Source organism: Pleurodeles waltl, chromosome 1_2, assembly GCF_031143425.1.
Source record: "Pleurodeles waltl isolate 20211129_DDA chromosome 1_2, aPleWal1.hap1.20221129, whole genome shotgun sequence".
In the NCBI taxonomy this organism is placed as follows: domain Eukaryota; kingdom Metazoa; phylum Chordata; class Amphibia; order Caudata; family Salamandridae; genus Pleurodeles; species Pleurodeles waltl.
In genome coordinates, this window is record NC_090437.1 from 508,499,234 (window position 1) to 508,520,536 (window position 21,303).

At 48.6% G+C, this 21,303-nt stretch overlaps 1 protein-coding gene across 5 annotated transcripts in view; it reads left to right on the plus strand.

Annotated features, from left to right (window-relative positions):
- CENPE (centromere protein E) overlaps positions 1–21,303 on the plus strand; it is a 1,295,748-nt gene that overhangs the window by 850,904 nt on the left and 423,541 nt on the right. For all 5 annotated transcript variants that reach the window (XM_069241483.1, XM_069241500.1, XM_069241509.1 and 2 more), the window contains one exon: positions 16,972–17,127. In XM_069241483.1, the coding sequence (XP_069097584.1) occupies positions 16,972–17,127 (156 nt within the window). The remainder of the gene's footprint in view (positions 1–16,971; positions 17,128–21,303) is intronic.

Consider the following 21,303-nt stretch of genomic DNA (forward strand, 5'->3'; position numbering starts at 1 on the left):
GGCCTGTCCTCCCCCGATGCACAGCAGCCCTCCCAGTTCCCCTGTATCCCTGGGCCTATGTCCCCTAAATGGTGTTGCCACTGCCACCAGGTCCCTGTTGTTGGGGTGGTGGGTTAGCCTGGGTTCCCTGTAGTGGTGGACACACAGCTGATTGACGTGTCCTGGGGACAGAGGTATGGGCCTGCTGAGTGGGTGCTGTGCTGGTGTTTCCAGAAGGGGCAAGCCCTGTAGTGGCCTGTGCCAGTGTGAGGGGAACCAACTGTCCCGAGGTCCCAGATGGGCCGGGCTGGTCGTCTAGATCCAGTTGGACAGAGCTGCTGTCATCACTGTGGGCCTCTTCTGTTGGTGGTGTGGACATGTGTGGACCCTCCTGTGCGGTGTAGTTGGGTAGGGGTCCTGCAGGGGTGTAAAAGCATGATTATTGCATCTGGGTGTACCATCGTGTGCAATGGGTGGGTGACCGTGTACCCCAGTGCTTGCATTCCTGTGTGGGACCTTGTGTGATGATGGTTTAGGGGGGTGTATGGGTATGTGCAGTGGCCATGCATTGGTGATGGGTGTCCATGCTTTGTTTTTGCATGCAGGGCTTCGTGTTGGGATGTGTGGTTTGTGATATTGGGACATTTGTGAGGAGTAGGAGTGATGGGGGTGAGGGTGGGGGTATGTGATGGCATGCAGGTAGGGTGGGGGATATAGTAGTTAAGGTTTGACTTACCAGAGCCCATTCCTCCAGCTACTCCTTCGAGGCCCTCAGGATGCAGAATAGCCAAGACTTGGTCCTGTTGCTCATGTTGTTAGTTGTGGGGGAGGAGGTAGGGGTCCGCCGCCAGTCCTCTGAACCGTAAGGTGGTGTCTTGAGACCACGGAACGCACCTTCCCCTGTAGGTCGTTCCACCTCTTCCTGATGTCATCCCTATTTCTTGGGTGCCGTCCCACTGCGTTGACCCTGTCCACTATTCTTCACCATAGCTCCATCTTCCTAGCTATGGAGGTGTGCTGCACCTGTGATCTGAATAGCTGTGGCTCTACCCGGATGATTTCCTCCACCATGACCCTGAGCTCCTCCTCTTAGAACCTGGGGTGTCTTTGCCGTGCCTTGGGGTGGTGTGGGTGATGTGTGGAGTGGTGTGTGTTGTGATATGTGGGGTGATATTTAGTGGTGTGTTGTGTGAGGTGCGTGGATGTTATGTGGGTGATGATATTGTGTGTCTGTGGATGCTTGGTTGTAGATTTTAGTGTCTCTCTCTGGCCTGTCACAATTTTTGTTGTAGGGGTTTGTGGGTGATGTGGGTGTGTGTTTTATATTGTATTGGGTGTGTGGGAGTGGTGTGTGTATGTGTATCAGGTGTGTATTTTGAATTGTCCAATTTGGTAGTGTTTTGTAAGAGTGTGTGTATTTTGAGCGAGACGGTGTGTACCGCCAATGGAATACCGCGGTTGAAAGTCCGCCGCGTGGATTCGTGGGTCGTGATAGTGTGGGCATATTTCTGTTGGCGTGACGGTGGGGGTTTTGTTTTCGCTAGTTTATCACTGACCTTTGGTGTGGCGGACTTGTGTGGGTGTCTCAATTTTGGCGGATTCCGAGCTGTGGGTCATAATGACCGTGGCGGAATTCTGCTGCCGCGGCGGTGTGTTGGCGGTCTTCTGCACGCGGTAAGCGGCTTTTACCGCCAATGTTGTAATGAGGGCCAAAGTGGTTTGGGGAGTTCATGTAGGATTATCGTACACGCACTGAACAAATAGGGGCAGTTGAGTGGATAAGTATGTCTTAAAACTTAGAGCACCTAACAGCGATTCAGTTGTGCAGTCTTGAACCTTCTTTTATGTGAATGGACCTGGCCGTGAAATATTTTAAAATTATTTGCTACCTGTGCTACTGGACTTGTCTGCAGAGACAAGCTTAAAGCTCTAGTTATAGACTCTCATGAGCAGCAGGGTCCGCTCACCCCAGAAATTATTTAAAATACAGAAATAATTACCTATTTTTGTGAACACATGTATTAGGTATTTAAAACGCTGTTTAAATTAGAAAGACCTTCGCTGTGAGAAAACGGGGTATATTATATGGTGTGATTCTGCAACTTTGCCGTTGCAAACCCCTTTAGGACCCTAAGGTTTCGTTTGTCAAACCTTCAGCTCAACCCTGGGTAGTTGTGGCTCTGAGGAGCAAGGCTTACACAAAAAAAACAAATGTAAAGAATTTAAACTACACCACAATATTTGTTGAAGAAATCAAGACACCAGACAAACCCAACACTAATTTATAAAAATAGACTGTATTTTTTATACAATTTGAGACACTAAAATGAAAAAGATCCATTATAGAATTCCGGTGATATAGGATTTACAAGGCGTAGTAAGTCGAAGCGTTCCACGTAGTTGCAAACAGGCATTGGCAATTTAAACAAATTTGACACTTTACCCTTTTTCACTAAGACGTTTGGGCTTGTTCTACTGTGGTCACTTGGAGTCACTTTAGGTGACCAACTCCAGTAAGGGAGCCAGTCAGGGTGACCATCAAGGTCCTTAGAAACAATTACCTCAGCAGGTGAAGCAGTATTCAGTAGGGCTCATCCAGTGTTATCCTTTGCAGGGCTTTGCTATCGAAGAGGTCCTGATACAAGGGATAAGGGATGCTGAAGATGCTCAAGGATGCTGTGAATGTAGTGCCGTCAACAGGGGTCTTGTGCCATTGCTTTTCGGTCCATCAAGGGGTGAGGTGATCCTGGTCACAGGGTTGAATCCCTCGAAGTCCTCTTGGCGCTGGCAGAAGTCTAGTCACCACAGGACTACCAGCCACCCAGTGTCGCAGTGACGGGGCAATCATTCTTGGATCAGTAACTCATCCTCTGAAGGTCTCAACTGCACTCAGACGACACTCCCGGGTTCTGCGAATTCAGGTGCAACATTGTGAGTAAGTTCTGGTCCCTGGTGCAGCACAGCAACAGTTAGTGGTGGGTTCAAGATTCTGGGCTACCAACTTGCCCTTTCAGGCTTCTCGGCTGTTGTGTCCCTGTGCTGTGAACAGTGGGCCAGCTCAACGACTATTGGATTCTCTTGCTTTTGGCTGGGCTCTGGAGACTACTTTACCTTGAGCAGGACAATGCAGGCACAGTCCTTCTCCTAGGCTAAGCAGGTGCTGGCCACACTAGTAGCCTCTTTGCCAGTTCTATTGTACATCCGGGCAGTCCTTCCTCTGTCCTTCCAGTCCAGTCGAGATCTGAGTTTAGGGGTACCCTACTTATGCTCAGAAAATACCCTCTGGGCAGGATGCAGTTGGTAGCCAAAGGGCTACCAGATTACCTCCCACCTGATCACTTCTTGCGAAGTGTGGCATCTGGGCATCCCAGGATGCACCATTCTGCCCACTTTCAAGATGGCAGGACTCCTCCAAGTGTGTTGAGCTCCCTGATTCAGTCCAGAGGTGTGGCTACTGGAGGGGGGTGGGGGGTTACATGCTCCTGGAAAAACTGCTTGGCAACTGGTTTCGCCTCTCCCATCCCAAGAGCCAGTCTGCCTGAACAGAGGAGCTGCCCCTCTTTCAAGTATTACCCATTTGCCCTTCAAAATGAGATTCTCCTTCAAAGCTCATCTTTTGCGCAAATAGCTGTGTGGCTTCCTGACGGAGGGATGTAGCACACACTTCCAGAGCAAGCCCCTATTGTACCCTTACCTGGGAGTTGTTAGCACGTCTCACTAGGAGGGCAGAAAGCTGTCTCCGTGACCGAACCCAGTGTGCATCCAGTATAGGCACAGGGGACTAAAGGCAACAAAGTGGCATCTTTGCTGAAGTTGCACACTGCAGCTAGTTACATCATTTTTGATCTGCAAATCGAGTCTGGCTTAACGTAATGAGTTGTTGGATATCTTGGATGACCCAGTCTAGAGTCTAAACAGTTTGACGGGGGTCATCATGCAACTCCTTACTCGCCAATTGAGCAACCAAGCTTTTCCACAGTAAATAGGACCTTTCGGGTTTTTAGTATCCGAACATGTAAGTTACGTGCCCTGACTGTGAAATACGTTGCACTCTGCCTTTGGACTCAATAGGCCTGCCATAGGGTTGTCTTACACATATACCAGGGGAACTCTGGCTTTGCCATTGCTTTCAATGGCAAAGGTGGGCTACAGTTAAAGCTGCTCTTCCAGCAGCAAATGGCAGGCTGGGAGTCTGGTTACTTGTCCCACACTGGGTGGCACAACCAGTGCTACAGTCCCTGGTGGGACCTCCCTAACTTGCATTCTTTGGGTACCCTGGGTACCATTTACTAGGGACTTAAAGGTAAGTTAGCTCAGCGAATTGCGTAAAAGCCAATTTACCAAACCCTTCTTAAGGTGAGGACATGAGACACTGATGTCTGGTTAGCAGACCTCAGTGCAAAAAGGGGCATTTCCTTAAATTCACTTGCTATTAAATTCTTCTGGACCAATTTTCCTACTTTAAATATGCATACATGATACATCTATTTTTCCCTAATGCCTACCCTAGTACATTCTGTAGGAAGCGGCGTGGTGTGTGGTGAGCACCTATATCAGGTCCATGTATCCCCTATTTGTGATGTGTAGGCAGTGTCTAGGAAGACAGGGCTCTCTAGAGGTAGCTGTGGATGAGCAGCCAAGACTTATCTAGGAGACCTGCAAAGCTTATGCAATACCATTATATTCACACAGCACTATCACACTTAAAAGAACCACACAGTGTTACAAAAATAAAGGGACTTTATTATGGGAACACAGATACTAAAATAATGTATAAGCAATACCCCAACTGGAGATAAGTAAACACACTATTCTAGCCACATTAGTAATCAGGAAATAGCATAGAAAGCAGTAGACATTGGTTAAAGCAATAGCAAATAGTGAGGGACCTAGTGGTGGGCCAAAGCATGTACTAAAAAAGTGGAATGTGAAAGGCAGTCCCCCACCCAAGGAAGTGGAATCGGTAGAGGGGAGCTGGAGGAACTATGAACCCCAGGAGGTAAATACCAGGGTGTCTCTTCCCCCTCCCCCACCCACCCCCAAAAGACCTGGAGAGAAGAGGTAAGTACTTGGTTTTCCCCAAAACCAACAGGAGGACATCGGAAGATTACTGTGCAGGACCCAGACAATACTGTAAGAAACCAAAGGTGGATCCTGGTAGAAGAGGACCTGCAAAAGAAGGGGACCAAGTCCAGTTGGAGTGTCCGGCTGTGGCAGCAGCCACTGCCCACCCTTCTGTGGATGCAGGACCACATTGACGGTGGATGAAGAAAGTCAGCACTGGAGCACAGGAGCAGAAGAGGAGTTCCAGAAGTAATGCAAGTGATGTCCCATGTTAGCCGTCGTGATTCAGTCAATGGGGCTGGAAAACCACCAACAAGCCTTGGCAAATGTAAGAGTCGGAAAAGAGGGTTTTGCAAGGCAAAAGAGGACTAGCAAGGCCCAGGGGACTCGACCCAAGGAAGGGAGTCGGAGGTGACCCTCAGCAGCTAGGAGAGTCACAAGAAGAGGAGGCAGCCCCCACAGCCTACCCACGGCCAGCAGACACAGGAGTTGCAGTGAGGCCCACTCAGCATACATGAAGAAGAGTCCTTGGAGCAGAAGGCAGGAGACTGTGCTTTGCAGGAAGGAGTGCTGGGGGCAGGGGTTACACGGAGCCTGAAGATCCCGTGGAGAAGGAGCAAGCAAACCTTGGTAGCTGCAAGAGTTGCAGTGCAAAGGGGTACTGTTGTGCAAGGAGAGGCAAGGGCTTACCATCTCCAAAGTTGGACACCTGGTAGAGAGGACCAAGGGGACTACTCCAGAGCACCACCTGTGATGCAGTATCCAAGCAGTTCCGAAGGAGAGAGGATCCATGCAGCCGGTTGTTGTTGCAGTCTGTGCCTGTGGGTGCAGGGGAGTGATTCCGTCACTCCAAGGGAGAATCCTTCTTACTTCTTGTGCAGGCAGAAGACTCATCGCCTTCAAAGGACCACACAGCCAGGGAAATGTTGGAGTTGCTGGAAGGAACCGGAGAAACAATGTTGCAGAACAGAGACATCTCTGGAGATGAAGTTTGTTGGTTCCTGGAGGGTCCCGTTGCAGTCCAGGTGGGCAGAAGATGAAGTAAATGATGCAGAGGAGTCCTGCTAGAATCTTGCATTTCGAATCTGAGAACCCACGGGTGGGGGGGGGACACAGAGAGAGAGAGAGAGATATATATATTTTGATTTCCCCTAAATATCCCAGGAAGGGCGATTGGTCACCATGCAGGGTGACCACCTATCAAGAGGGGACTGTGCTGTCACCTGCCTGACATGGCCACTCAGATGCTCCCAGTGGCCTCTGCTCACCTTGGATTCAAGATGGCATAATCAAGTGGCCAACTGGAGGAGCTCTGGGCACCACCCCTAGGGTAGTGATGGGCAGACGAGTGGTCACTCCCCTTTCCATAGTCTAGTTTCGTGCCAGAGCAGGGACTGGGGGTCCCAGGACTGGTGCAAACCGGTTTATGCAAGGAAGGCACCAAATGTGCCCTTCAAAGCATACCGGTGGCTTGGAGAGGCTACCCTTCCCAAGCCATCTAACACCTATTTCAAAGGGAGAGGGCGTGCTCTCCCTCTCCCACAGGAAATCATTGTTATACCTTCCCCTGCCTGAACTGGTCAAGCAGCAGGAGGGTAGAAACCTGTCTGAGGGGTGGCAGCAGTACGGGCTGCCTGTAAAACCAAGGAAGATTAGTAGGAGCAATGCTGGGGATCCTCAAAGGAGCCCCCAAAGTATATGGTATCATACAACCAATACCGGCAACAGTATTGGGGTATGATTCTAACATCTTAGATACCAAACATGCCCAGGTTCGAAGTTACCATAATGTAGCTGGACACACATAGTGACCTGTATCCAGTACACAGGCAAAATGACTTCCCCACACTTAAGAAGTCCTGTGTAATGGGGGCTGGAGTTCATAGGGGCACCTCTGCAGGGGTGCCCTCACACACAGGTACCTGCACCCTCCTCTCTGGGCTAGGAGGGCCTGCCATAGGAGTGACTTACAGTAAACTGGTGCAGTGACCTGTAGTGAAAGGATGCATGCACTTTTTCACACAGGCTGCAATGGCAGGCCTGATGGGTGGCACAATTCATGCTACAGCCCATGGAGAACCCCTGGTCCTTCAATGCCATCGGACCTTAAGTATCATATACTAGGGACTTATATGGGGGCACCAGTATGCCAATTGTGGGGTTTGCTAAGTCCTAAACAACCAAAGTTATAGGGAGAGAGCACAGTCACTGGAGTCCTGGTTAGCAGGATCCCAGTGAAGACAGTCAAAACACACTAACAGCAGACAAAAAGTGAGGGTAACCAGGCCAAAAAGAGGGCACTTTCCTACACCTTCCCTCTACAATATCTAGATATTCTCATGTAAAACTCTCTAAGTTGCAATGGAGTCTGCAATAACCTCTACCACTATTTAAAGAATGGTTGTTTTTAGGTAGGTTGTAAGGAATGCTAGATATGGCAATTTGAAGCTGCAGTAGCCTACAGGCACAGAGGTTGTTTTAATTCAATATTAACAAGCTTCAAATTAGTCAGAAGTGGAAAATCCGAAGAATAGCATAAAAATTAGACTGCCCTCTGCAAATCCTCCCAAGTGTGCCTCAGGGCAGTGTAGTTGCAGCAGGGCACATTGTGACAGACGCATTAAGCACTTGATGTGCAATGTCAAGCCTCACGGATTGGGAGACTGAGTTCCTTGGATAAGCCACCTGAGCCCAAGTCCCTCCTCTCAAGCTTTCAGTTTGTCCAAGCTGTGTCCTGGCTGGAAATAGATGCTTAATGTCAAAGGTGACCCAGCTAATTAGGGCCATACTATATCTCCAGACTGCAGCTCTTCAGTTGTTGGGGGATGTGTTGGGTGGGGTGGGGGGGGGGGGGTTGTATGGTTGGGTGAAAAGGGCAGGGGTGGATTCTCACTGCAAGTCTCATTGACATGATAGTCAAGATATGAATGGTCTTTGGCTCCTTATGTAAACTCTTGGGTAATTACACTAATAATGGCCATTTGTATAGCACACAATACAAATTTCTTTCTCAATAATTCCCATTTGATTTGCCAAAAAAAAAAAAATGATAAAAAAAATTCAGCATATAAATGTTGCAAGCATCTTTACGCAGCAGTTCCATGAACCATTTTACGAGCACAGAAGGGCCTGTATTTTACACAAGGATACCAGTAAGAAATACAGTAACTCACTTAGCTATCGTTCAGGTATGTACACCCTTAACCACCATGTTGTTCAAAGTGCTCTGCATCAGACATATTAACATCCTAAGATAATTTTTAGACAGTTCAAAGTTATGATTGCACTCAGATCACCAAAGCAAGAACATAATGTACTTAATCGGTTTTACCAATATTATACCCTTACTCTTGATAGGCCACCAATGTCTGCTACAGGGGCCTTGACACCCACCTCAAGCTCCCTTCAAATGTAGAATATTTGTGACAGTCATAGTAGCTTTACTATTCAGTATGACCCAAAGAGTTAAACTCTTGTCACTAACTTATAGGTGAGCTCAGGCCACATTTTGAAATACTTTGTATTTCTACCTTTCAGATTGGTTACTTGAGTATCATTTTATTGGGTAATAGCCGCATGAGTTGTATTTAGTACTTAGAAGTGAAGTCTGTAAAGTTACATAAAAACACATTATTATATCATTTATCCTAATGAGCAGAGTTTTTAAAAACTACACACGTGCCAATAGACCATTGGCTCACCGTCTCTGCCCCTCCTGACTTCACGGCTCAAGATGTCATTCTTTCTGACTTCATAGCCATTTTGCAACTGCCCTCCAGATTTGTGATTTTCTTGAGTACATTTGTCCCCATTTACAGCATTAGTTAGGATCATCTTATAAAGTGACTATACTAAGCAAGCATTCGCATAGCCAATAGTTCTCGCTTTCGTACCCTTACAAGTGTTTAACCATGTACCCATGTAATCCATGGTTAAAAACTTGTAAGGTCCCACAAGCGAGACCGATTGGCTATGCCAATGCTTATTTTCTCCTTCCAGACGCTAAGGCAAGCAGGCCACTGGCGTGTTTATATTTACATCTCCACGGAACTGCACAGCAGACCCCCGGGCCTGGTCCTTCCTCGCCTTCAGAATAACTGTGGATTCCCAGCACAGATGTCTCCTGTGCGCATGTGCATTGCGCAGTACCCAGAGCTTGAAAGGCTTCCCCTTTCAAGGGGTCTGCATGGAATCCTCCTGGGGACAAACCACCGCCTCGGTTCTTGTCGCAGAAATTGATAAATGTCTTTAGCAAAGCCTATAAATAATGAAATAGTTGATTCTGGTTGTTGTAGGCTAAGGTAATTCATACCAGATGTTCGTGGGTAATGATTCCCATCCCAGTTTGCCTGAGCCTGGACATTAGATTGAGAAGTTGTTGTGAGCACTACAGGTTCCCTATCTTTGTGGAAAGACGCCTGTTCAAACATCCTCCCCTGGCCCACTACCTCTTGCACCCTCTCGCATATACCTTCTATAAACCACCCACAGGGGATAATAAGAATAAAAGCATTACTAGAATAAGGCTCATGTCTTGGGGCAGTAATATATGCACAACTCCATCTATAATCCAATAGCCAGCATACATGTTCCTTATGGCCCGGGTAACTTTAAGTCCTAATTTTAGTGTCATTTAAAAATCCTTACTTGCTAGTGGTAAGTCATGCCTCTGTGTGGGAGCAGGGACCAACTACTGTATAATTACGCTTTGTCCTAATTGTCTCGTCTTTAGGGGGCTTTTTATTTTATTTTTATTTTTTACTTTGTTTCCTCCTCCTGTTCAGGGAAGTTTCCTTTTTCATTTGCATAGCATTCTTGTAGGAAAGTACCATCTTGCCTGGCATGTTACCCCCATTTTCACTGTATGTATGTATGTTTTTGCCCTTGTCACTGGGATCCTGCTAGGCAGGACCCCAGTGCTCATAATGTATGCTCTGTATGTGTTCCCTGCGTGGTACCCAACTGTATCACTGAGGCTCTGTAAACCAGAACCTCAGTGTCTATGCTCTCTCTGCTTTCTAAAATTGTCACTGCAGGCTAGTGACTAATTTTACCAATTCTCATTGGCACACTTGAACACCCATATAATTCCTTTGTATAAGGTACCTAGGTACCCAGGGTATTGGGGTTCCAGGAGATCCCTATAAGCTGCAGCATTTCTTTTACCACCCATAGGGAGCTCTGACAATTCTTACACAGGACTGCCACTGCAGCGTGCGTGAAATAACGTCCACATTATTTCACAGCCATTTTTCACTGCACAGAAGTAACTTACAAGTCACCTATATGTCTAACCCTCACTTGGTGAAGGTTAGGTGCCAAGTTACTTAGTGTATGGGCACCCTGGCACTAGCCAAGGTGCCCCCCACATCATTCAGGGCAAATTCCCCAAACTTTGGGAGTGCGGGGACACCATTACACGTGTGCACTACACATAGGTCACTACCTATGTGTAGCGTCACAATGGTAACTCCGAACATGGCTATGTAACATGTCTAAGATCATGGAATTGTCACCCCAATACCATTCTGGTATTGGGGGACAATTCCATGATTCCCTGGGTCTCTAGCACAGAACCAGGGTACTGCCAAACTGCCTTTCCGCGGTTTCCACTGCAGCTGCTGCTGCCGCCAACCCCTCAGACAGGTTTCTGCCCCCCTGGGGTCTGGGCAGCCCAGGCCCAGGAAGGCAGAACAAATGATTTCCTCTGCCAGAGGGTGTTACACCCTCTCCTTTTGGAAATAGGTGTGAAGGGCTAGGGAGGAGTTGCCTCCCCCAGCCCCTGGAAATGCTTTGATGGGCACAGATGGTGCCCATCTCTGCATAAGCCAGTCTACACCGGTTCAGGGATCCCCCAGCCCTGCTCTGGCGCAAAACTGGACTAAGGAAAGGGGAGTGGCCACTCCCCTGACCTGCACCTCCCAGGGGAGGTGCCCAGAGCTCTTCCAGTGTGTCCCAGACTTCTGCCATCTTGGATTCAGAGGTGTTGGGGGCACCATGGACTGCTCTGAGTGGCCAGTGCCAGCAGGTGACGTCAGAGACCCCACCTGATAGGTGCCTACCTCTTTCAGTAGCCAAGCCTCCTTTTCTGGCTATTTAGGGTCTCTCCTCTGGGCTATTCCTCAGATAACGAATGCAAGAGCTCACCAGAGTTTCTCTGCACTTCCCTCATCAACTTCTGCCAAGGATCGCCCGCTGACTGCTCCAGGACGCCTGCAAAACCGCAACAAAGTAGCAAGACGACTACCAGCAACATTGTAGCGCCTCATCCTGCCGGCTTTCTTGACTGTTTTCTGGTGGTGCATGCTCTGAGGGCTGTCTGCCTTCACCCTGCACTGGAAGCCAAGAAGAAATCTCCTGTGGGTCAACGGAATCTTCCCCCTGCCAACGCAGGCACCAAACTTCATCACTGGTCCTCGGAGTCCCCTCTCATCCTGACGAGCGTGGTCCCTGGAATACAGGAGGTGGGTCCAAGTGTCTCCCACAGTCCAGTGGCCCATGTCCTTGCCTCCCCACGCCAGACAGCAAACCTATGTACTGCGTGATTTGCAGCTGCTCCGGCTTCTGTGCACTTTTCCAGGACTTCCTTTGTGCAGAGCCTAGCCTGGGTCCCCAGCACTCTTTCCTGCATTGCCCAACTTGCTGAGTTGGACTCTGACGTCGTGGGACCCTCCTTTGTGACTCCGAGTCGACCGCTGTCTTCAGATCGTCTAAGTGCCTGTTCGGGTAGTTCTGCGGGTGCTGCCTGCTTCTGTGGGGGCTCTCTGAGTTGCTGAGTGTCACCCCTGTCTCCTCCTCCAAGGGGCGACATCCTGGCCCTTCCTGGGCCCCAGTAGCACCCAAAATCCTCAACCGTGACTCTTGCAGCTAGCAAAGCTTGTTTGTGGCATTTCTGCCTGGAAACACTTCTGCAACATCCAGCACGCTGTGGGACATATTCCATCCAAAGGAGAAGTTCCTAGCCCTTTTCGTTGTTGCAGAATCTTCGGCTTCTTCCACCCGGAGGCAGCCCTTTTGCACCTTCATCCGGGGTTTAGTGGGCATCTGGACCTGGCACAAGGTGTAAGTACCATCAGGTACCCACTATAAGCCAGGCCAGCCTCCTACAAGCTGTGGGCCAGTGTGCATGTGCTGAGGGGACCCCAGGGTGGCATAATACATGCTGCAGCAGCCCTTAGAGATCTCCCCTGGCCACAGGGCCCTTCGTACCAGGGGTACCATTTACAAGGGACTTATCTGTGTGCCAGGGGCTGTGCCAATTGTGGCAACAAAGGTACAGTTTAGGGAAAGAACACTGTGCTGGGGCCTGGTTAGCAGGGTCCCAGCACACTTTCAATCATAACTAGAATCAACGAAAGGCAAAATGTTAGGGGGTAACCATGCCAACAGTGGCATTTTCCTACAGCATGGGTGAATTACAGCAACATTTCCACTGTAAGTCAGCTTGTTCTGGTTGTCCTGCAAACACAAAAGTTGGGGTTCTCCTTGTGAGAAAGTAGCTTTTTTTCTGGCATAGGTACCCCCATTTGTGGCCTGTTTGTGAGTGTTTGTCAGTGTGTTTTGACTATCTCACTGAGATCCTGCTAGCCAGGACCCTAGTGCTCAGTTTGTTGCCTATGTATGTGTTGTCAGTATGCTTAACTGTGTCACTGAAGTTCGTCTAACCAGAACTCCAGTGCTTATGCTCACTCTACTTACCAAATTAGTCACAATAGTTTAGTGATTTCATATTCCAATCCCAATCGGCTCACTGGAACCCCTTATAAGTCTCTAGTATACAGTACATGGGTACCCAGTGCATTGGGGTTCCAGGAGATCATTATGGGCTGCAGCATTTTTTTTGCCACCCATAAGGAGCTCAGACCACTCTTTCTTCAGGACTGCCGCTGCAGCCTGAGTGAAATAGTGCCCACACTATTTCACAGCCGTTTTCACTGCACTTAATTAACTTATAAGTCACCTATATGTCTAACCTTCATTTAATGAAGGCTAGGTGCAAAGTTACTAAGTGTGAGGGCACTCTTGCACTAGCAAAGGTGCCCCCACATAGTTCAGGGCCATATACTGGGACTTTGTGAGTGTGAGGACTCCATTACAGGTGTTCACTACATATAGGTCAACACCTAAATGTGGCTTCACAATGGTAACTCCGAATACGGCCATGTAAGGTGTCTAAGATCATGGAATTGTCCCCCATTCCAAATCTGCTATTGCGGGTCCAATTACATGCATCATGGGGTCTCCACCATGGACCCCCACTACTGCAAACCAGCTTTCTGAGGTTTCGACTGCAGTCCCAGCTGCTGCCACCTCACAGACCGGTTTCTACCCTCCTGGGGGACATAGCTCAATCCCAGGAAGGCAGAACAATGCATTTCCATTGGGAGGAGGGTGTTACACCCTCTCCCTTTGGAAATACGTGTTACAGGCTTGGGAGGGGTAGCCTCCCAGAGCCTTTGTAAATGCTTTAAATGGCACAGATGGTGCCCTCCTTGCATAAGCCAGTCTACACAGGTTCAGGGACCCCCAGTTCCTGCTCTGGCGCAAAATTGGACAAAGGAAAAGTGAGCGACCACCCCAGGGGTGGTGCCAGAGTTCCTCCAGCCATTAGCCAATTTGTTTTCCAAGGTGTTGGGAGACACTGGGGGATCTCTGAGTGGCCAGTGCCAGAAGATGACGTCAGAGACCCCTCTTGATAGGTGCCTACCTGAGTAGGGAGCCAATCCCCCTCTCAGGGTTATTTAGGGTCTCTCCTCTGGGTGTTCCCTCAGTTTTAGCTTTCAAGACTCCTCCAGGAATCCTCTGCTTCAGCTTCTGACTGTTGGATCAACCGCAGAGTGCTCCAGGAACTGCTGCGATTGAAACAGAGTATCCAGGACGAATCCTGTGACCTGGAACTTCAGCTCCAGCCAGCATTTGCAACAGTTTCCAAGGTGTTCAAGCTCTGAGGACTGCCTGTCTTCATCCTGCACCAGAAGAACAGAAGGAATCTCCCATGGAATGACAGATTCACTTACCTGCTTCTTCAGGCACCCTTGTGTGACGATGACCGGTACTCTGGGACTCCTCTCCTGACTACGAGCTTGCTGCCTGGAACACAGGTGGTGGACCAACGTGACCCGGACTGTTCTAATGTCCAGCTATCCTAATTTGGTGGAGGTAAGAGCTTGCCTCCCCATGCTGCAACAGTACCCCTGTGCACAGCATCATCTCCAGCCCCTTGGGCTTCTGTGCACTTCTTCCAAGATTCCTTTGTGCACAGTGTAGCCCAGGTCCCCAGCAGCCCCTCCTGCGATGCACAACTCGCTGAGTTGTTCTCCGGCAGTGTGGGACCTTCCTTTGTTGTGCTGCCATGACCGCACTTTGCATCTTCTTTGTCCCTGTGTCCTGGGACTCACGTGGGTGCTGCCTGGTCTTCTCTGGGCTCTCTGAAGTGCTGAGAGCCCCCTCTGGCTCCACAGTCTGAGTTGAGACCTCCAGATCCCTCCTGGGTCCCGGCAGCTCCATTTTGATACAAACCAAGTACTTGCATGAACCAAGGCTTGTTGGTGGAATCCAGCTACGCAAACAGCCTGCATCCAACAACATGACGTGGGACACCACCTGCATCATGCAGGAACCCGCAGCCATCTTCTTTGGTGCACTTCTGTGCTCTTCCTCTTACCAGAGAATCCACGTTTGCACCATCTTCTAGGTTGGCAGGGACTCCTATCCTTCCTGGACTCTTCTTCGACTTCTGGACTTAGTCTCCTTTCTCCACAGGTCTTCAGGTCCAGGAATCTACAGTTTGTTGATTACAGTCTTGCTTGGTTCTTGCAAGATCTCTTATCACGACTTGTAGTGTGTCCTGAGGAAACTTGCTGTACTTTACTCCTGCTTCCTGGGCTCTGGGGTGAGGTACTTTACTTACCTTTGGTGTTTTCTTACACTCCCAGCGCCCCTCTACACACTACAGTTGCCTAGGGGGGGAATTTGTGATTCGCGTTCCACTATTTTAGCATATGGTTTGTGCTGCCCCTAGGCCCATTGCATTCTATTGTATTTTCTTTTGTATGAACTATTCTATGACTGTTTACTTACCTGATTTCGGTTACTAGTGTATATATATTGTGTATAATACTTACCTCCAGAAGGAGTATTGCCTCTAAGATATTTTTGGCCTTGTGACACTAGAATAAAGTTCCTTTATTTTTGGTAACACTGAGTATTGTTGTTTATTGTGTAGGAGTACTGTGTAACTGTACAGGAGCTTTCCTTGTCTCCCAGTTCATCATTGGCTGCTCTGCTACAGCTGCCCCTAGACAGCCTAAGCTGCTAGAACACTTGCTACATTTCACTAAGGGATAACTGGACCTGGTATAAGGTGTAAGTACCTTAGGTACCCACTACAAACCAGGCCAGCCTCCTACACTCCTGAATTGCCTTCTACAGTGGTGGACATTCTTTCCCACTCTGAGTTGATAGGCAGGCTTCTCAGCACATGGCAACCCACAGCTTCTCCAAGTTGTAGGCTTCAGGTGATCTTCCCGTCATCTGAGTTTAGCTGTAATGCAAATGCCAACCCTGGTCTTCCTCAAATAATATGTTGAGCACTCCCTTCTTTGGTGAAGAAGAACTTCTCCCTGCATCTGAGTGTGATGGTTTGGGTTCCCCTTGTGCACCCCTTTCCAGCCAGGCCTCCGAGCATTGATCTTGTTTTAGGAATTGGGTTGTAAGGTCAGTGGTGCTGCTCCATGACCCCCCAGTCTTGGTCTTAGCATTTGTTTGAGCAGCACCTCAAAGTAAGGATGGCACTGGATTTGGGTTTGGTACCACAGCTGAATTCTGTAGAGGTGCTTTCTGCTTTTCCAGCAATGACTGTGAAAATCACGGACTTCACTTGTTCTGCTGGTGTTCAGAATGAATTTACATCACTCACTCATGGGGCTGCTGAAACCAGAAACAGGGTCACCCCTGACTAGTCTACCACCGGCGGCATGTTCCCTGGGTCCACGAAGGAGAGGTAGTGGGGAAGGGGGTGCGATCAGCTTTTACATCGACAGGAACCGTAAATGTTGGATCATAATCCGCTGCTGTTTAGCTAGGCTACCTCAAAGAAAGGTAAGGCGATCTAGAAGAAGACCATCTCGAGATCATGGTGTACGTTAGGTTCTCATGCAGTAAAGAATGAGTCCCCTGCTGGGATCGGAGCCCATTCCACCAGAGTGAAAGCTGCTTCTTCTGCACTGTCCATTAGTTTTCCTGTCCTGGATATCTGGCTTTGCCTCCATTCTGAAATCTGCATGGACGGATATTTGCCAGATTCGTGTTACAGGACTTTTTGGTTGAACCATCTCGTCAGACCCGCTTCTTTAGGGCTACTGCATGATTGCAGGTTAGAGATGAAGACTGTGCAGATAAAACTATGCATCAGAACAACAAGTTACTTCAGTAACAATTTCTAATGGCTATGGCATCTACCTGCAGATTCCACACCTATCCCGCTATCTCCCCATTCTGAGGAGTGCTTATACAACTGGTATTAATAAGGTCCCATTTTAGTTTTGGTACACTGCCTCCTTTTTGATGATCTCACCAGCCTCATCTCTGCCTGAGAGTGCGTGGAACAAAAAATGGGGAATTGTTTGTGCACCAGAGTTGTGCCTTCTGCGGCTCTGACATCTTGTCCAGGGTCCTTACTGGAAGTGACACAGTGCTGGTGCCACTGTCAGCAGAGCTGCACAGTAGCTACATTTTTAGATCTAGTTCAGTGCCCTAAGGTGATAGAAAATATGATCAATTTGCAGGCATAGAGTATACCCCAAAAAGATTTTTAACAAAGGTAAGTACCTTGTTTGTGTAGTTGTATTGTATTTTCCTTTTTAACTTGATATTTTCTAATGTTTGGGTATTGATCCCTCAATCCGTCATCTTTTTTTTTTTTCTCAGTCCATAGAAACTCAAGACGAACTTAGGAAAAGGCAAGAGGATCTGAAACAACAGAAGAAGTTGGAGATTGAATTGAGAAATAAGATTGCTGAATTATCGATCTGCATTGAGGAGAACTCAGATAAAATTCAAACTGCTGGATCTCTAGAAAATAAGGTATAGTAAGAGTATTGTTACTCTGTCGAAATTGTAATTAAGTGGTCTCTACTTATAGCTTCTCTAACTTAGATATTTCATTTCTCTCGTAGGGGATTTCCATGTATAGTCATAACCACTGAATAGTTCCGCGCGCCTGCGGGGACCCTGGAGCACTGATGTGAAGTATATTCTTAAGTGCAGATACCAGCCCTTTGAAAAAAGGTCTGTCAAAAACCACTTAAGAATAACACTGTGCAGCCTATGTGAACAGCTACACAGGCCAAATTGTTGGAAAGAAAGCAGCTGCAGTGTAAATTCACGTTCAAACACCTATTTATTGCAGAAATGTAATAAAAAATACATTCTCATACTTCATTTACACCTCTCTTGAGAATAAAACAATGCAGGGCAGTGTAGCCCATAGGCTGCCATTATACAGAATGTAAATAGAGCTGTGCCTTTAAGAAAGTAGAGCCTTCCTGTATCCCATCATGCACAGCAAAAGGCAGTTGCCTCAGTTCTTTTTTCCGGCTCCTTCTTGCAGGACCCTGAAGCATTGAGCTGTACTTCACAAAGCTTTTTTGACAGAAAATTCAATTAAAACCTTTTGAATTTCAATTTCACTCGACGTTTTTAATATTGAGTATACATTTCCTAACCTTTTCTGTCAAATTCGGACAGAAATTCAAGGTTTTTCTATTTTAGAATGCCTTCACTTTTTGATAAATGCCCTTCTTGTGGCAGAAAAAAGGCTAAAACAGACCCACATCAGGTCTGTATAATTTGCCTTCCATCCAGCCACAAGCCTAACTCCTGTGACATCTGTAGAACTTTTTCCAGAAGAACCCTTCGTGACAGGGAGAAAATTCGACTTCAGGAAAGAGAGGACAGGAGAAGAAGTGGTCAATCTGTCACAGAGCGAGGAAAAGGTCAGTCTTCTACCAGGGCTTACCCTGTTTCCTCTGCTACTTCTGCCAGACCTGCTCATAAACGGCATAGGTCTCCGTCGAGGCCAGGAACGGCGCCGACATGCTCGCCGTCGAGGACCGGCTCACCGTCGAGAAAGAGGCTTCGCTTGACGTCGGCAGCTGTTTCGCCGTCGAGACGGCGTGGACGCTCGCCGTCGAGATCTTGGTCCGGGTCGCCGTCGAGGGAGAGTGCTCGCCGTCGAAGACGGTTGCCGTCATCACATCGACGTCGAGAAAGGTCGTCGTGGAGAGGATCTCAGCAACGAGGGGAATCAACGTCAAGAGGCACTCGCCGTCACCGTACTTCGACGTCGAGGAGTGTGTCGACGTCAAGGCGACAGTCAAAGAGGCCTAGAAGGGTTTATACCACTTCAGAATCCTCTGCCTCACTCATCCTACTTCCGGCTTCGCCTCAGCTCTCTCCTCAACAGCCGCCGTCGCCGCAGACACCAGTAACACCTGCGGCTCCTCTTCCGGCCCCCCTTCAGAGTCTGTTCCGATGACTCCAGCGGAATCCATAAGACATTCCAGACATTCCTCTAGACGTTAGTCTTCCTCTTGGCACCAACGACATGAGTCACTTCAGAGATCCTCGCATTCACGTCATAGACATTCTTCTTCGACTACAAGGGATTACTCTCCAACCCTGTCGGACTCACCGTCCCCGAGAGTGTCCCCCATAGATGACGTGAATACCTTCCAAGAGGTCCTAGTGCGCGGGGCGTCCAAACTAAATATCCCGCTGGCGGTGCCCGCCCCATCGACCTCAGTGATTTTTTAGACTTTACACCAGAGGACATCGTCAAGACCTTTACTTCCACTGGTTCCGGGTCTTCTTGAACCGGCAATGGATATTTGTCTGACACCGGCCACAACAAAATCTGCTCCTTCCAGACTTATTAAAAAGTATCGCCCACCGGAGCAAGACCCTCTATTCCTAAGATCGGACCGGTGCCGGACTCGGTGGTTATAGTAGCGGCAAAGAAGTTACACTCTACATCACCGTTTTCCTCCTCGCCTCCGGATAAGGAGAGCAGAAAGATCGATGCTGCAGGCCGAAAAGTATGCTCTACCGCAGCCATCACAATGAAAGTAGCCAGTGCCACTGCTTTATTAGGAAGATATGATCGTGCTTTTTGGGACTCTATGCTGCAGTTTGCGGAGCACTTACCCAAGGACAAAAGGGAAGATTTCTTGGAGGTCGTGGGCGAGGGTGCCATGGTTTCCAACCAGGTGATAAGTGCTGCTGCTGATTCTTCGGTACTGTCGGCACATAACTACGCTCATGGAGTGGCTTTAAGACGACACGCATTGTTGCGATTGACATCTCTCAAACCAGAGGCACAACAGAGGATTCAGAATTTACCATTCTCAGGCTCCACCTTGTTCGGCTCTCATGCCGATGACGAAATGTCAAGAATGAAGTCTGAGCTAAACACTTTAAAAGCGGTAGGCATTGAACGCCCAAAGGAACAACGAAAAGTATTCCGTCCCTACCAGCGAAGGCTTTTCACCCACAGGTATCATGCACCACACTGGATGTCCTCACGTCCCCAGCAGCAACAGCAGCAGCCAAGGGCCTTCTCAACACAGCGAAAGTCGACAAGGGGTCGTTCCACGCCGCAAACTCAGGCAACTTGCCAGGCTCCCGCGTCTAAGCCCTGAATCTTCGCTTCCCCCTCCTCCGTTACCCACTCCGGTAGGGGGAAGTATCTCAAATCATCTGGACGAGTGGCTACGCATCACATCAGATGCCTGGGTATTGAATATTGTGCGAAATGGTTACACTCTCAGATTCATCAGTCCTCCTCCATGTGTTCCACCCAAACCAGCCAGCCACCACCTCGAAGCTCTTCAGTTAGAAGTAGATATTCTAATACAGAAAAGAGCAATAGAGCCCGTCCCGATCAACCAACGCGGGAAAGGGATTTATTCGAGGTATTTTCTAGTGCCAAAGAAGGACAAACAAGAGTTTCGGCCCATTCTAGACCTAAGGACAGCAAACAATTGGATTCGCAAAGAGAAATTCAGGATGCTATCCTTGCACCAAATTTACCCGCAACTTCGTCAGGGCGACTGGCTCTGTGCTATAGACCTTCGCGACGCTTATTTTCACATTCCGGTGAGCAAGAAACATCGAAAATTCCTAAGGTTCACCGTCGGCAAAAGTCATTACCAATTTGTGGTTCTACCCTTCGGTCTCAAATCAGCGCCGAGAACTTTTTTCCAAATGCATGGCTGTGGTAGCCGCCCATTTGAGGAAGCATCGAATATTTGTCTACCCCTATCTAGACGATTCGCTCATAAAGGCCTCCAGCTATCTAGAGGCCCAACAACATTTCAACTGGGCTCAACAACTGCTCCAGAATCTCGGTCTTCAAGTCAATCTCCTCAAGTCCACAGCAACGCCTGTTCAGAGGCTGCATTACTTAGGCGCCATTATAGATACCAATCAAGGAAAGGTGTTTCCTTCGGAGGAACGACAATTATCGATTCTCCAAAAGTGCAACCAACTAGAGAGAACACCACAGACCACTGCAAGAGTAATAGCCTCTCTACTGGGCTCGATGGCGTTGTGTATCCACCTCGTTCCCAATGCTCGCCTCCAAATGAGACCCTTACCGGAGTGCCTGGAGGACCAATGGTGTCAACTGAGGGACGATTGGGAGAGCAGAGGCCTTCTTTTCCCCCACGCCCTACAGTCCCTCAAGTGGTGGTGTTCACCCAACAATCTCTTGGTGGGGATTCCTTTCCATCAACAGCCTCCAGCTCAAACCATCGTAACAGACGCATCACTGCTCGGATGGGGAGCGCACATGGATCATCTTCGAGTCCAAGGCAAGTGTTCACAGAGAGAGTCTCTATCATATCAACCTGCTGGAGCTTCGCGCAGTCTTGCGCTCAAGGCCTTCCTACCTTCTCTGAAAACGGAAACTCTCCTCCTCCAGAAGGACAACGTGGCCACCATGTATTCCGTAAACAAGCAAGGAGGCACCAGGTCCAGGATATTATCCAGAGAGGCTCAGACAATCTGGCATTGGCTTCTAGCCAGGAACCTGTCGCTAGTGGCAACGCACCTGCCGGGCAGGCAGAATGTTCAAGCGGATGCTCTCAGCCGCGTAATGGACGAGAACCACGAATGGGTATTACACGACGACGTCGTTCGTTCCATTTTCGCACTATGGGGTACCCCCTCTATAGCCCTATTCGCAACCCCAGTAAACAA